The sequence below is a fragment of the Quercus lobata genome, chromosome 2, assembly GCF_001633185.2.
Source record: "Quercus lobata isolate SW786 chromosome 2, ValleyOak3.0 Primary Assembly, whole genome shotgun sequence".
NCBI classification, from domain to species: Eukaryota; Viridiplantae; Streptophyta; class Magnoliopsida; order Fagales; family Fagaceae; genus Quercus; species Quercus lobata.
In genome coordinates, this window is record NC_044905.1 from 36,088,342 (window position 1) to 36,104,008 (window position 15,667).

Genomic DNA, 15,667 nt, shown 5'->3' on the forward strand with positions numbered 1-15,667 from the left:
TCGATCAGTTAATATCTTGCTAAATTAGTAAATTTTATCCTCATAAACAAGCAGTATACTATAGGATGTATAGAATGAATAAAAATGGTACATATATATATATATATATATTAATGAAAGTATTTCATTAGTATCATTAAAATTGAACATTAAAATAAATAATAAAAATCAAAGAAAAATATCATAAGTTCCTTTTCTAATACTAAAAACGAAAGGGAAAGAGAGTTGAAGCAAGCTTAAAGTACATAACTTTATTACAGTCCTATTACCTATCACTTCACGGTCATAAAACATTCAAAACATTTTTTTGAAATTAACGGAAATTTATTCAAAACAGAAGGAGCCAAAATACGACAATCACCATTTAGGGCCCTATACTTTCAAGCGGGAAACATTAATAACAGCTATCAGCCTACATATCACAGAAACCTCCAAAAGGATTTGACAAAACCCACCTCCCCAACACATGAGGAGTTCTAATAGCTAGTGATCTGCCTTTAGACATTATTGTTATTGGCGTAGTCACCAAGTTAATGGTTGAGCAGTGTTTATTACACATATTTACATACACGTAAAAGACATCAAAATTCGATCACTTGGAAATTATGACTTTAAGTTACGAATTCAATTATTTTTTTGCTAAATGTGTGTGTAATAGTGTATATGTAGCATCTTTTTCCCCTAATGATTTATTCCCGTGAATTGAGCTTCTACAGAGAGATATATTACGTCCTTGGGCTTAGACGTGTTGTAAACCCATGGTTTTTGTTAGTTGGGACTTGCAGTTCAAGTACTCCATATAAACACGTACTTTTTTTTATTAGCACCAGGTGTCCAGAGCAGAGAATATTGTCGTTGGATTAGACTATATTATCTATAAATAATTTATATTACATAGCACCGTGCTATGTATATCAATTTAATTTACCCTATTTCCACATGTTTGGCACTCTTGTTAGATTCAGAGTGCCGATATTGGCAATCTAAGTGCCGATCGACACTCTATATATATATATATTTATATATATATATATATATATATATATTTAATTTGAGGAGAAATTACCATTTGATCTTTACGTTTTGGGTCACTTTCAATTTGGTTTTTACTTCTTCTTAACAATTAAATTAATTTTGTCAATGTTATTTTTAACTTGCTATCAAGTTAGTCCTTACCGTCAAGTCACAATGAAAAATGTCTACGTGGCACATGACTTGCATTGTTATCACACTTGAAGCTTATGTGGTTGCTAAAATAATAATAAAAATTTATATTTGACATTTAAAAAATGTTGCGTCAATATTGTAGACACCTCATTTTACACCCTTTACGACTCGAGCCCTCGTTCTCCAAGGACAATATCACTAAAAGGTCCATGAATGGTCAAGGGCCTAGCTAAAGAAACTCTTTAAGTTGAAGGAAGTTTTGGTGCTTTAAAAACCTTGTAAAACCCTGGCCTTATGTATGCATGAACACAACCCGCATAAGTAGCTTATCGAGCCTGCGTACATAAGTGAAATTGGCAGAGTTATGTAAGGAATGTTTATGAAAAAAATGTATGCAGAGCTAATCCCACATCGCTTAGGAAGAGCTTTACAGTACTTCTTGACACTATAAATGGCATCTTAGACGTTTTTCCCAAAACACAGAAATCACTTAAAAATAGTGATTCAAGAGGGAATTTTTCTTTAAAACACTTCTAAACTAAAGTTTTATTGGCTGAGACTATTTATTGGTCTAAGCCCCTTAGTAAAACATTTACTGACCCTTTTTAAGTCTTTGTATTATAGATTGGCCGAGGGAAGCAGTCAAAATCAAGCTTTAGGAGCGTTTTATTTGAGGTAATTTTCTTGTCTTTCCTCTAGTTTTTATTCTGTTTTATTGTTTTAATTTACTGCTTTGTAACTTAGGTTTATTTGCTTATTGGTTAGTAGCATTCTTGGTTAAGTTTAGATTTAATTTAGGTTGAGTGTTGTATGCTATGTTCTAGGTTGGGTTACACACGCAAGTTCATCTTTGTGTACACATGTGCACGCAGGCTTAACTTAGAATACCCATATTTGTCTATTTTTCAGTTTTGATGCATTTTAATTAGTTTTATTCCATGTTTTAACTTCTATGTTTGTTTAGTATCACATGCCTAGGCCTTTAATAACATGTCTTACATGCTTAGTTTGTTTTAATTATGGTTTGAACACTTGAATGTCAACATGAACACGCAGATGAACATGAACATGCATTTATGTATGGATGTGTTGTGAAGCAGTGAGGTAAGTACATGCATATGAATATCAACATGCATATATGAACATAATGAATATTGTATGAATATGATGTACTTGTTTGATGTGTGATATAAATGCTTTGATAGGATGATGAACATGTACTGATGAGATCCATGTTGCTGCCATATGATGAGATGAAGTGTGCTTGTTGCCATATTTTGATGTATGCTACATGATGATAAGGATGAGATGTGATATGATGTGGATGTATGTGGACATATGCATAGATGTATGCCTGGGTGTTGTATGTCATAAAACTAGAGAGTGTATGCGCGTGCATGTTTAGGGTAGCTTGTTAGAGGTTTCTTTCATATAATTAGTATATGGAACAAAATGAGTAGAGGCCGGCCCGCAGGCTAGGCAAGATTGTATGCCTAATACCTTCCCATTCCTGTGTACCTTAACTCCAGACCTAGAATCTAGATATATAAAGCCCTCCACAAGGGACCTAACATTTAGTTCCTAGACCTAAACCAGGTGGTGACTCCTACTAAACCCCCTTGTCTCTTGTCCACTCTGAATAACCAAACCCATTAAACTTATTTTAAGGGAATATTTTATATTTCCGTTAAGAGATTACGAATTTCATCTTAAGAATATATGTTTCTTCAACACTGAATGTGGTTACCCAACATACTGAGGTTTTGATCATGACTTTATATCTCACTCTTGATATATTAAAGCAACCTACACTTCATAATTAGGTTCATTATTTTCTCAAGATTAAGAGTTGATACAAATAGAAGTCATGAGATTTATTATTCATTTGATAGTCGTTAGTAGAATAATAATTCTCACAGCGGTCTAATTCAATATGTCTTAATACTTAAAACATATCAGCTAGAAGTCTCCACTTCCATAATCAAGACAAATCATCTTAGTTGATATGTTATAGTCTTTGCAGATGAAATGTCCAACTTCATCACCGACTACGAACTAAAATTCTGAGTTTACAAAGAACTTGTCACATACTATGCATCTTATGGATTATATGATAATGTCCAAATATTCATGTTACCATTATTTTAGATAATAATAAAACAAGTTTATTAATCAGAACATAATGTCATATATATAACATCATACAATAGGATTTAAATGACACATATCCTAACATTGCATAATTTTACTTACTATAATTCTTCAAAGACCTCATTGAAATCAGGTTCTACGGTTTAAGTCCTTTGACATTAAAACAGTAAATTTTCCCGCATTAGGAACAAGTAGGCAAATTAGCCGGGGGTGGCCGAATGCTTGTTGCGCTGGTGGTCCCATTCTTCACTATGATGACAGTGTTCATACCCCAGCTTGCATGCCTTTCCAAATGACAATGCATATACCATACACCTGAAGAATATTATAAATGTCAGTAACAAGAGAAAATTTAGGGACACGGGTTTTGTGCTACAATAAAGCTATCACAATTCTAAAGTGATTGATTGTGATTAATAGATTAAAAAAATAAGTAAATTTATGTGGATATGATTGTCTAATTACTCACAGTCAACTACTTTATCACGTTGTGGAAAAAATTTTCAAAAATGATGTGGTCATAAGCGCATTGATGTATTATCATCATATGCATATACATTTATCATTCATCGTGACTAATATGAGAGAGAGAGAGAGAGAGAGAGAGAGAGAGAGAGAGAGAGAGAGAGAGAGAGAGAGAGACGAGAGAGAGAGAGAGAGAGAGAGTACCGGGATTATTAGCAACAAATCTAATAGTAGCCCATCCACTCTTAGGAACTCCAAAGGTATTGACTTCTGGTGGATCAATCAAGTTATAAGTCTTGGGGGAAGTGGTTTTGTTGAAGTTCCCATAACCTGTCCCAAGCAAATAGAAGCTAAAACCATGCAAATGCATAGGATGATTCTCTGGATTCCCAATACTAGTTCCTTGGAACACTATCTCCACCCTTTTACCATACTCTATGATCTTTGCCTTTGTTCCTGTGCTTGGGAGTAGTAAGTTATCGTTTGAATCTCCCGTGAAGTTAAAAATAAAAGGTGGTCGATTTGGGAAATTACTTTCATAAACATTGGACAGATTCCTGTAAAATGATTTTCAAGATACAATAAAATTGGAGCAATATTTGAACATTAATTTTTCACAACTGTTTACATAATTACTTTCACCATTGATATTATGTATCAATCACATTAGACAATATTAATAATTGTGAATTTTTCTTTAAAAGAATATTATATGCCTAAATTTTTTGTAAACATTGTTTCTAGTTATAAGCACAACCACCAAATTAAGGGGAAAACTTATGTACATTATATTAAGTTCTTCAATTAAATTCAAATCTCTAGTTGCATTGATCATTAAAAACAAACAATGTAATCATTTCCAAAGACAATTCATTTTAAAAATCTAATATACAGATACTACACCTAAGATATATACTGTCTTTTAAGTTTTACGCACAAATTAATACTAACAACATAAGTATGGCAGTACTAACCTGTAGTATGCTTGTAGTATATCAATTTTTGGGGTCGAAAAGCTTATGTTGTTTAAGCTAGCTGCTAAAATGGAATTATTTGGACCCCCACACACAGCTTTATCACAAGTTAACTGATTTACAGAAACTGTGATAAATATCCGTTCATCAACTCCAGTTGGGACACTAATTGGGTGATCTTTGCTCGCCAAAGCTCTTAAGCGAGTTGTGAAGTTGTCAGCAGCAGACTTGGAAGTAATTTTAGGAAGGGTTGGAAAGGAAGGAGAGGATGGAGGAGTATAATTGCCTACGTACTGGAGAATTGCTGTAGTGGTGGAATTGTCGTATGGAGCATTAGAGTCAAAGAAAGGACGAGCAGCTATGTAATAATGGCTTGGAGACTGGTTTGCTGTGACCAAAATGTCCATTGTTTGTCCTGGAGATATCATGACGTAGCTAGTGTTTATGGGTTTTAAGTATGAAGCATCTTGTGCAACAACTGTGAGCTTGTGATGTGCAATGGCGAAGAACATTTCTTCATTCATGCCGGCGTGGATGAGGCGGAGAAGATAGGTCTTTCCTTGAATAACTCGTAGACGATATGTTGTTGCTGAAGCATGAAAATATGATCAATTAATTGTAGTTTAATTAAAGAAGGGGTTAAGATGGAGTTATAACCGATATAACTTTAAGTAATGTTAGACAACATAATAACTTTTTATTGGAATAAAATTTTGAAAATCCGACCTTGACATTATATATTCCCATCCCAATATTCTTAACACATTGCATATCAAATTTCATATAAATCAAATTTTATTGACTATTTGATTAAGGAAACTATCTTTTACACTTAATTTTAAAATATAAAAATCTTAATATTAAAATATTTGATATATGACATAGTTTGTGATTTCCATTTCTTTAAAATTTTAGCAAATATGTAAGGTATAAGAAAAAAAAATGTAATTCAACAATAGCTTTGTCAAAATTGATATCCAATAAAATATTTTGAATAATGTAATTTGAACACAACTCTTAAAACCATATCCAACGTTTTCCAACTATCAGTGGTAAGTATTGTTTTTGCTTTCCCCCCAAATAAGGGAAGAAAAATCATTTACAAGAGCATTTTTTTTTATAAGAGAAATTATTGTTGCTAACACCCGGATGTAAAGTATTTCACACAATGTTTACACTTTCATGCTAGTAAACCATATTTTATACATTTTTTTGTTTTTTGAGTATGGACATGGAGCGAGTGTGCGATTGGCCCCTACTTCTTCTTTTTCTTTTTTAATCTCAGTTTCTTTTGCAAATTATCTAAGTTTTAGTTTTTTGTCATACATTTAATATAAAAGTTACCAAAAACTAAATACACTATGCAAATAACTACCGCAAATAAGTTGTTCTCGAACGCACTAATGTGGATACAATTGGATGCGAAAAAATCAAAGCTCTTTTATAAAACAATTTTTATTTTTTAGAAATTTTTTTTCCCCATGATATATTTGGAAAGAAATTCATACCAATAGAGCAATTGTTTGGATATCCTGGTTGGCCATTAAGAGTGAAGGCATCTGATACATTTGGATCAGCACCGGTTGCTGTAGCTTCATCGATTATTTCCTTCACATCTCCCTTATACCATTCCGCTGCAATGTATAAAAAGGAAGATTTAGATGTATAAGTACAAACTTAGCATACATTTAATTTCCAGTTAATCTTTTGCAATCCTCCCAGTTATATGGTATATATATGCCATTATATCCTCTCTGAAAATAAGTTATGGCCACTAGCCATTACTAAATTATACCCAATATAATTACTTCTTCAGCATAGGGCTTTGGAAATGGATAAGAGGTTCCATTTTTAGGAGAGATAACAATTGCGCCATGAACTGTTGCACGCGACCAGTCACTATGGGCATGCCACCAAAGCGTTCCTTCTTCATTAGAAAATACAACCTCATAAGTGAATTTTTTTCCTGGTTTAATTGGACACTGGGTAATATTTTCAGGACCATCTGACCATGGATTTCTTGGTTGCTTAACTCCGTGCCTGTTTTAAAAATAAAAAAGAAGTGTTCATCAGCTTTATAAGTTTTATTCCATATAATTGCATCATTCAATAAATTCTTTAAAGATTAACAGATAAAGCAGTAGGATCTCAAGTGTTAGTTACTATAGTTTCAATTTTTATCACTCATCACTCAATTTTTATCACTCATTCTTTACTTTTCATAGGTCCCACACCCGACTTACTTGTTTGGTTAATTTTTTTTTTTTTTTTTAATTTTCATAACTCAAATCTCAAAAAATTGAGTTAGGTGTGGTTTGGATAGGAATTATTGCGTCTGCGTTTTGTGTTCTGCGTTTTTCTCTTTTTTTTAAAAAAATTTCCTCATGAGTTTCAGCTTTGTTAGGAGACAAGAATTACTGTTTACTCACTATTTATCACTATTTACACACTTAAAATTATTAAAAATGGGTCTTACGATATTATTCACACATTTAAAAATTATTTTATTACAATATTTTCAATTTTAACAAAAATAAATTGTATCCGAGGGAACTCTTAGAACAATGAAAATTGAAAACAAGTTTAAGTTGTTTTTAAGTGATGAGAAATGTGCTACGGTGGTATCATTGTAATTCTTTGCATCTATGTGGGACCGCTTCAATGTCTAGTCTCAATCACACTCCACCCAACAACTCTCTTTCTTTATTTCTTTTATTTATTTTATCTTTCTTTCTCTTTCTTCAATGCCTGGGTCTTTTTTTCTTACTTACACACGGGTTCCTAAGACCAGTGGGCTCCACAGTTTTGAGATAAGGTTGCCTTTTTATCTAAAAACTTAAGCCAAGTTTTGATGCCAGCTACAATGGGATCTGACTGGAGCATCACAGTTGAATTAAAAATTTAGTTATTTATCTTCATTAAAAATTATTTTATCTATTTTAATTATATATATTGTAGTAGTGAATTTATTTTAACTTTTAATATAATAAAATAATGTAAATATCACAATAAAATAATATATTTATTATAATAAAATAATTTATTTTATTATAATAAAATAATATATTTACTACATACAACCATCACAATAACCACACACATAACCACAACCACACCACCACACGAACACACCGATCTACTCACAAACCCACCCACAGTCCAATCATCCACCGACGCTGATCTACCCACACAACCATAACCACCGACGCTGATCTACTCTATTCCTCACTAGGTAATATATCCACTGATGCCGAAGAACCTAGCCACCCATTGACGTCGATTTACCCACACAACCACAACCACCACCACACCACAACCCACAGTAGGAAAAAAAAAATGGCAACCAAGTAAAGGCCCAATGGGTTGGCGGCGTGGATCGGTAGCGTGGTTCTGCAGCATGCCGGTGGCATGGGTCCGCAGCGTGGGGGTGGGCTGGTAGCGGTGAAGCAGATCAGCGAAGTAGAGAGTAGATGAGGGAGAGAAAAAAAATGAGGAGGAAAATGGATGAAAGAAGAGAAGCCAGAGAGAGGAAAAGAAAGAAAGAGAAAATATTTTTTAAACAAAAGAGGAGAGAGAAATTTAATAAAATATATATATATATATATATATTTATATATATTTTTTAGCTCTCAGCCACTGTAGCAATGAAGGTAAAAAAAAATAGATATAGCTCCATTACTGGATGATGGTTTTTTGTGTTTTGGTAGAACTAAATTAGCTATATAGCCATTCAGCTCCACTACTGTGAGTGCTTTTAATAGAAAATTGAGAATTAGAATATGAGATATGAGATAGAGGATTGAGTGATGAGAATTGAGATATAAGTGAATAGTGAACCAAATTAGGCCTTAGACTCTAGCCCAATTTCATTTTGGACATCATGCATGAGGTTATTCACTATTTTTTATACGTTTAAATTTTTATAAAATGAATGTATTTTAACTTTTTGTTTACCTTTAAAATGTTATTTTTTAAAATCACATTTTCCCAGCTCACTATTTTTAATACTTTTTTTCTTTTTAGGGTAAAATATAGTTTACAACCAAAGATTTGGTCTAATGCCAGCTAGATTTAAATTTTTTTAAAAACTAACTAACTTGGTTCCTAAACCTTTAGGTTTGTTACTCATTTTTCTCCTTTTTTTTACAGTAGTTATGGAATAAGTTGGTCAATTTTGTAAAGTTTTAAACTTAATTGGCATTAGCCTAAGCTTCAACGGTGTTAATTATATTTTACCATTGTTTAAATATAGTTTTTAAACTTTAAAGTTACAAACAATACCGAATTATATTAATCTAAACTCTAAAACTAATTAAAACCTTTTGATTTATTGGACAAAGCAACCCATGAAATTAGGGCAAAGATCCTGTGTACCAGATCCATTAGAGTTATGATATTTGTCCACTTTTAGCCACCATCTTGAAATTATGCATATGGTAAAATGTAAACTAAAAGTTCTAATAAAGAGATGATATTATGCGACATCATGCTTATAACACGCAGAGGTAAATAAGACATACTGTGAGTGAATTGACACAGTAGTCAACCATGAGAGAGAGAGAGAGAGATTGATCATTTACCAGTGAATAGTCACGCCATACTTTCCGTTATTTTGAACAGTGACAAATGCTGTGTCACCTTTTTGAACACGAAGGACTGGCCCTGGGAATTGACCATCTACAGTCAGCATGCTCTTGGTGCTACATAGCCTGGTAAAATTCGTCTCCTTCAGCTGCAACCAGAAATGGACATTGATATGAGAAACACAAACTTTCAAATTTGAACATATATATATATATATATATTGAGTAACTTAAACAACATATTTCAACATAAATGAAACTAGTGTGCTTCTCTTTCCCTTTACACTGGTCACCGCATGTTTTTCAAAAGCATCTGCTTTTATGATAGAAGGGAAAATTGGATCTTGTCTAAGATATGTTTGGATAAGTTTCTTTTTTTATGCGTACCATAGTAGGTGGTAAGTGACACTTACTACGTAGGTGTAATTATGGACTACTGAGGCCGTGCAAAGCGGCAGTCCATCCAGATACAAGAACCCCAGAAAAGCTAAGATCAATAATACCTTCTTCACTCCCATTTGTGCAAGCTACTCTTACCACACATAAAATACACTACTCTCAGTCTCACTCACAATCTCTTTTCTTTTTCGGTTTGGAGTCTTTCGACCAAGGTTTTAGGATCTATTTATAGAAGTATAAATGCACGGAAAGAAACAGATGCATGTACAAATTGATAATGCACAAGATTGTAATTTTAGTGTTTGGTACCAACACATAAAAACTGAAAATTATTGTTTAAAAATATGTATAGAAATATGTGTAGATGAAAAAGTGTGTGTAAATATGTGTAATATTATTTAAAAACTAAAAATTGTTATTAGAAAACATATACCAAATACCCTATTAATTTTGAGTAATTTTGATTTTTTTTTTCTCCCAATGTTTCAAAATTTTAATATGTTTAAGTTATGGATTCAAATTAGAACAATAACTATTTATCATATATGATTTGTTGTAAAAATATTGTAGATATAACACCTCTCATTTTGACTATACCTCTTATAGTTCTAAAAATTATACTCATAAAATTGTGTTTTAAGTTTATGTGACATTTAACAAATATCTAATTACTTAAATCCAAAATACATCTAAACTTAGGGTATGGATTCAAAATTTAAAATTTTAAAAGAAAATTTTAAATTAAGTCACGCTTAAAAAAAAAAAATTACAATTTAATATTGAAAATATAAAAAAAATAAAAATAAAAAGAGAAAATCGGAAACACATGAACCGCGTGGGATATATATATATATTTTTTATTATTATTATTATTATTATTTTTTTTTTTTGTGTGGGAGAAACCGCGTGGGACTTTCCATGTGTCGGCATTTTGTCTTTCAGCCGTCCAGTAGCCTTCTCTTCCTTTGAGTGTACGTAAGAGTTTCAGCCGAGCATTAGCCTTCTCTTCCTTCTGAGTGTACGTAAGAGGGGCCTCTACACCTGTCCGTAGCCAAGTGGATTAAAAAGAAAAAGAAAAAGAGAGAAAATAAAAAAAAAAAAAAAAAAGAAGAAGAAAGAAGAAATATCTTCTCTCCTCCAAATATTGGTTAGTTTTATATATAACTAGTCGCTAACCCGTGCGATGCACGGAAAAGCTATTGTGTATAAAGATATAAAATGTTCTTTTACTCTTCCTCTTTAATTGTACATTAGAATTCCAATCTTATAGTTTCCTATCTTTGATATGAAACATTAAATTACATAATTAAAAATAGAAATCAAACTTAAGTTTAAAATAAAATGAAGAATTAAATCTTTAACATCCTCAATTATCCATAAAATGTATGAAACACAAATTTAAAGAACTACTTAATCAATATTTCAAATAAATTGAAAAAAAAAAATTAAAAAGTGTTTTTTGTATCTTCTTCCTTTGTTGCTTTGTAATAGTCACTAAATATGTCTTTTTGTTTTCCTTGAGCATAGATGTTGGTGTGAGTTGCCCATTGCTTTGAACATCAACTTTTTGAAACTTTGTAGAATCACCACCTTGTTCACTTGATAAGTTGCTACTACATTCATTTGAAGTATCACTGATGTAAGCCTGACAATAAAACAGGTTGATAAATGTATTACAACATAAACAAATTAAATATCTAATTTGTAATTTTGTTATATTAAAAAATACGTACTTTTGACATTTTATCAAACTAAATTGCTTTGTCAGTATTTTCAAAAGATGAAAAACTTTCTTGAGAGTGTAGAATTCTCATCCATACTTAAGATTATAGTCATTTAGTTGTCTTTGGAAAACAAATTCAGATTTTCTACTTGCACAGGAAGGACGACTTCTTCAGGCACCTAACAAAAGTAATATTTTTCAAATTGTACACTCAAGTAAAACTTGGACAAAGATGTTCTATTGAAAAAAGAAAATTGTTCATAGCAATAAACGGGAGTTCTACTGATCCATGTTTCCTACGGATGTCTCATAATGAGGTATGTACAAACTTTTTTTTTGATTGGAAGTAAACTTAATGATGAATGTTGACTATTTTGAAGGATAAAATGTTATACATAACGGTCGGAAGCAAAACTGATTTAGTGATTTTGAAAATTTTGCAGATATTTGACATATTCACCAATAACTTATAAATCATTCCTTGGAAGTTGACTGTATGAGCAGCATGTGTGCTTAGTCCTTCGTTGCAACAATATTTAAAGAGAAGGCCAATAATATTTGATTGAAAAGTTCCATCTTTTTTCAATAATTTTGACAGAGATTCATAGACCCAATAGTGAAACCCTTTTTGGAAAACCTTCAAGAAGGTTTCGTGATGGTCAACTATCATATATTTTATACATAAGTAGGCTAGAAAATTTTTAAAAAAAAATTAGAGGAAAGTAGCAAACCTTGGTGGTGGCGTTGATAAAAGGCAAAGATTGAGGGGGTGGACTATAGCGCGTGATTGAGAGAGAATGAGTAGCGATCAATCTGACAATCTGTATGAATTTCAAGCAATATATTTATTCAGCAATCTAGCCATAGGAATCCAATTTTCAGCCAACATTCAAGAAACATTAATAGAAGAAACCATTATGTTCAAAACTCTAATCATTAAAAAATCAAACCTACTTATCAATATCCCTTAAACTTTCAAATTGATAAGCTTAGAGACCATTATGATTTAATTAATCTCCTTTCTACTATATAAACCTATCTCACCATCAATACCAATCTCAATTTCTAACATATGAATCATAAAAAATTCAAACCCATAGCTCAATTTCCACTAAAAATATTCAAATTGATTAAAGCTTTTCTTTCATGAGACAACTGATGACAACCAAAACAACAATAAATGAAATTTTCTGGTAGTTAGAATCATCAACAACAAACAGGCAAAAAACTTTCAAAGTTTCAATTTCATACTCTTATTCAAAAGAATTATAAGAATTGCAGCAGCAACATTATTGCTTTGACTCTAATTATCTCTCTGCAATAGATTCTTCCACAATCTAAGAAGCTTTAATCTATATTTTATGCAAAGAAGTGACTCTTTGCACAAACTATTGGGGACCAGCAGTTTTAGTTGACTGCCAGTGCCATGTCAAACTAAAGTAGAATGATCAATAATTGCAGAAATTTTGGTTCTAGAAAGCAATAAATTTCCTACAATTTTATTTTGATAAGTGAGTTAAACATGTGGAGCTAAAGCCAAAATGAAGATCTGTCCAGTTGTTTAGTCTCTAATAACTCATGATCTTTGAAAGAATTTATTTTTATTTTTTGGAAGAGGAGGGGAGCATTCTACATGGTATTCATGTTAAACAAAACATCAATCTATAAGAAAAATAATTTTAAGAATTGTTTACAGGAAAATAAAATTTATGCAAATAGCCTAAACATTTAAAAAATATAAAGATCAAACGTTACAGCCCAACTTACTTGTCACCAATAAATTTTGCCTGAGTGAAGTAGCCAAGAGAGAGCACCTCCATAAGATTATGTTGCTTATCAAGACCCTATTGCCCAGCGAAATGCATAAGCCTGTGGTTGTCTAGAGTATTTCCCCTGTGTGCATTTAAGACAATGTTAGTGGAATCTCCAATAGATTAAGGTTGCTTCATAGCTTCCTCACCTATATAAAGTTATCCATATATTTAAAACTGTTTTTATGCTTACGTGAGTCCTGAAAGGTTATATTCCAATCCATGGCCCCTAAAAACCTGAAAATTTGCAAAGCAGTCATAATTATTTATTGCATACAATGACCAGCCAAATCAAACTTAATGCAAACTTGTTCCTGTAATACTCTTTCCTATTGATGCCTTCTTTTGGGGCAGAAGGATTAAGTTGAAAATGATGCCATCTAATCTACAAATGTAGTTGATAAAAGATAAGAGTGGGAACACAAACATGCGTGCACACACACACACAAACACAGAGAGAGAGAGAGAGAGAGAGAGCAAACCTTAAAGTCATAGTGATCCTTAGATGCAGCTATAGCTTTGTCAAGATTTTTTTTGCCCACAAAGCACCATGGACACACAGTGTCTAAACTGATAACTATTTTTATAAGCTTTTTCTGAGTGTTGTTTCCAATTGACTCGGGCGCAGACATGATGCCTTTGTAGTTGCAAGTTTTCTGAAATATATTGATTCAGTTTTGAATGCAGTGAAGTACAGTGGTTTTTCTTCTTCACATGTTATAACTCAAGATAACATTTTCTACCAAAGAACTATTAACTTAACAGATTACAAACACATGTACTCTTGACTTGAAAAGCTGTATTATTCAAAATTAATAAAATTTTCTGCAATGACATTTGTGGCTTCATTAGAATAATCAATATTGATCTCCATCACATGAAATAGTATCTACACAGGGACAGAGCAGAAGCACTGCCACTCAAGTAAGCACTGCCACTCAAGTAAGCAATGCCACCCCCATGTCGCCTAAGCTGTCAACAGAAAAACCTGTCTGTCTTAGCCTAATTACATCCATCAAGTAATACAAACCAACATGCAAAACCTAGAAATATCCCTAAAAAATCACAAACTTGGTCATCCATAAAAAATAAAAACAAATCTGGGTATCCATAAACTTGGTCATCAAAAACACAAAATTTAAACTCTAATCAACCTCTAATCTATCCAAACCTACCGTATTTGAAATTTCAACTAAAAATTTTCTCAAATTTGAATCACATACACAGACCAAAATTCAACAAAATCAATCAGAAAAATCAATTGGTACATACAATTCAAAAGAAACCAATACTGTTTAATTTCAACAACCTATGTAAACAGATTAAATGTTTAGGACTACCCATCGATTAATCATAAAAATAAACTAATCAAGAAACTCAAAAACCTAAAACCAAAACCCTAAGTAGGAGTGGAAAATTTTAATTAAAACCCTAAGTGGGTTTGAAAGAAAACAGAGGCGGATGCTAACAGATGTTTAATTTCAACAACCTATGTAAACAGATTAAATGGTTAGGAATGCCCATCGATTAATCATAAAAATAAACTAATCAAGAAATTCAAAAACCTAAAACCAAAACCCTAAGTAGGAGTGGAAAATTTTAAGAAGCAATTTGAATCTATATATCTACCAAAATTGAAAACACAAAGAGTGAGGGAGAAAAACCTGAATTACCAGTGTTCCAAAGACAGAGAGAAAAGCTTCAAGCAAACCCATCCGTGCAAATGGGTGGAAGTGGAGAGTTGTCTCTTGGGTCAATCCACCACAGATCTCCATGGTGCCGTGGAGCCTCTCTGCCGAGTGCATTGTGTAGTCGTTGTTCTCATGTTTGTGAAACAATGGAGAAGAAAGTCATTATCGGGTTTTTTGTTTTGAAGAGAAACAGAGGTTTTTTATGATAGAGAAGTGGAACGGGGAAGGAGAAGGGGAGCGGGAGAAAAAAAAAAATCAGAATTTAGTTTTTTTTTTTGTATTATTGGGTTTTATGTGTTATCGGGTTTTAAAAAAAAATCAGAATTTTTGTTTTTTTTTTTTTAAATAATGCTGATGTGGAAAATTGTGGGAGCTTCAAAAGCTTCGGTTTTATATATATATAGACTATTTTACAAGACTAAAAAATTCCAAAAGAATGTACATATTTTTAAAAATATAATCAATAAAAATTAGCATAAGTAATTTTGATACATGAAAATAATATTTTACACCTTGGTTTTTATAGGTTGATTCGAGTTAGCTCTATTTTTTAGAAGTTTTAAATTAAATCTTACATTTAAAAAAAAAAAATGTTTCAATTTAAACTTATATATCTATACTATCTATAAGTAGATTTTTATTTTTGAACTGGACTTTTATGTGGTTCAGAAATAGTCTTAAACCTTATATTTAACAAAGAAAA

General features: G+C 31.9%; 1 protein-coding gene and 1 long non-coding RNA gene across 3 annotated transcripts; both read right to left on the reverse strand.

Moving 5' to 3' along the window:
* Positions 1 to 3,440: 3,440 nt before the first annotated feature.
* On the reverse strand, positions 3,441 to 9,938 carry LOC115975465 (laccase-14-like). Its single transcript, XM_031096250.1, has 7 exons — positions 9,754 to 9,938; positions 9,338 to 9,489; positions 6,553 to 6,797; positions 6,266 to 6,391; positions 4,758 to 5,346; positions 3,988 to 4,340; positions 3,441 to 3,633 (listed from the first exon to the last, which is right to left on the reverse strand). Exons 1-7 carry the CDS (start codon positions 9,856 to 9,858, stop codon positions 3,500 to 3,502), a joined length of 1,704 nt encoding a protein of 567 aa, XP_030952110.1. The 5' UTR covers positions 9,859 to 9,938; the 3' UTR covers positions 3,441 to 3,499.
* Positions 9,939 to 11,109: 1,171 nt separating this feature from the next.
* Positions 11,110 to 13,932, reverse strand: LOC115975466. Of its 2 annotated transcripts, none has more exons than XR_004088120.1 (5): positions 13,756 to 13,932; positions 13,467 to 13,510; positions 13,230 to 13,355; positions 12,194 to 12,283; positions 11,110 to 11,352 (listed from the first exon to the last, which is right to left on the reverse strand). It is a non-coding gene; the product is annotated as an uncharacterized LOC115975466 (long non-coding RNA). The 2 variants fall into 2 exon arrangements; XR_004088119.1 differs by having other exon boundaries at positions 11,110 to 11,384.
* Positions 13,933 to 15,667: the final 1,735 nt, after the last annotated feature.

What these genes read in the sequence shown, in the direction of transcription:
- LOC115975465 (XM_031096250.1), bottom strand. Translation starts at nt 9,858, where the DNA reads ATGGGAGTGAAGAAGGTATTATTGATCTTAGCTTTTCTGGGGTTCTTG. An exon ending in TCCATAATTACACCTACGTA is followed by an intron (nt 9,490 to 9,753) that starts GTAAGTGTCACT and finishes TTCTGGTTGCAG; the next exon opens with CTGAAGGAGACGAATTTTAC. An exon ending in TCCAAACAATTGCTCTATTG is followed by an intron (nt 5,347 to 6,265) that starts GTATGAATTTCT and finishes TTCATGCTTCAG; the next exon opens with CAACAACATATCGTCTACGA.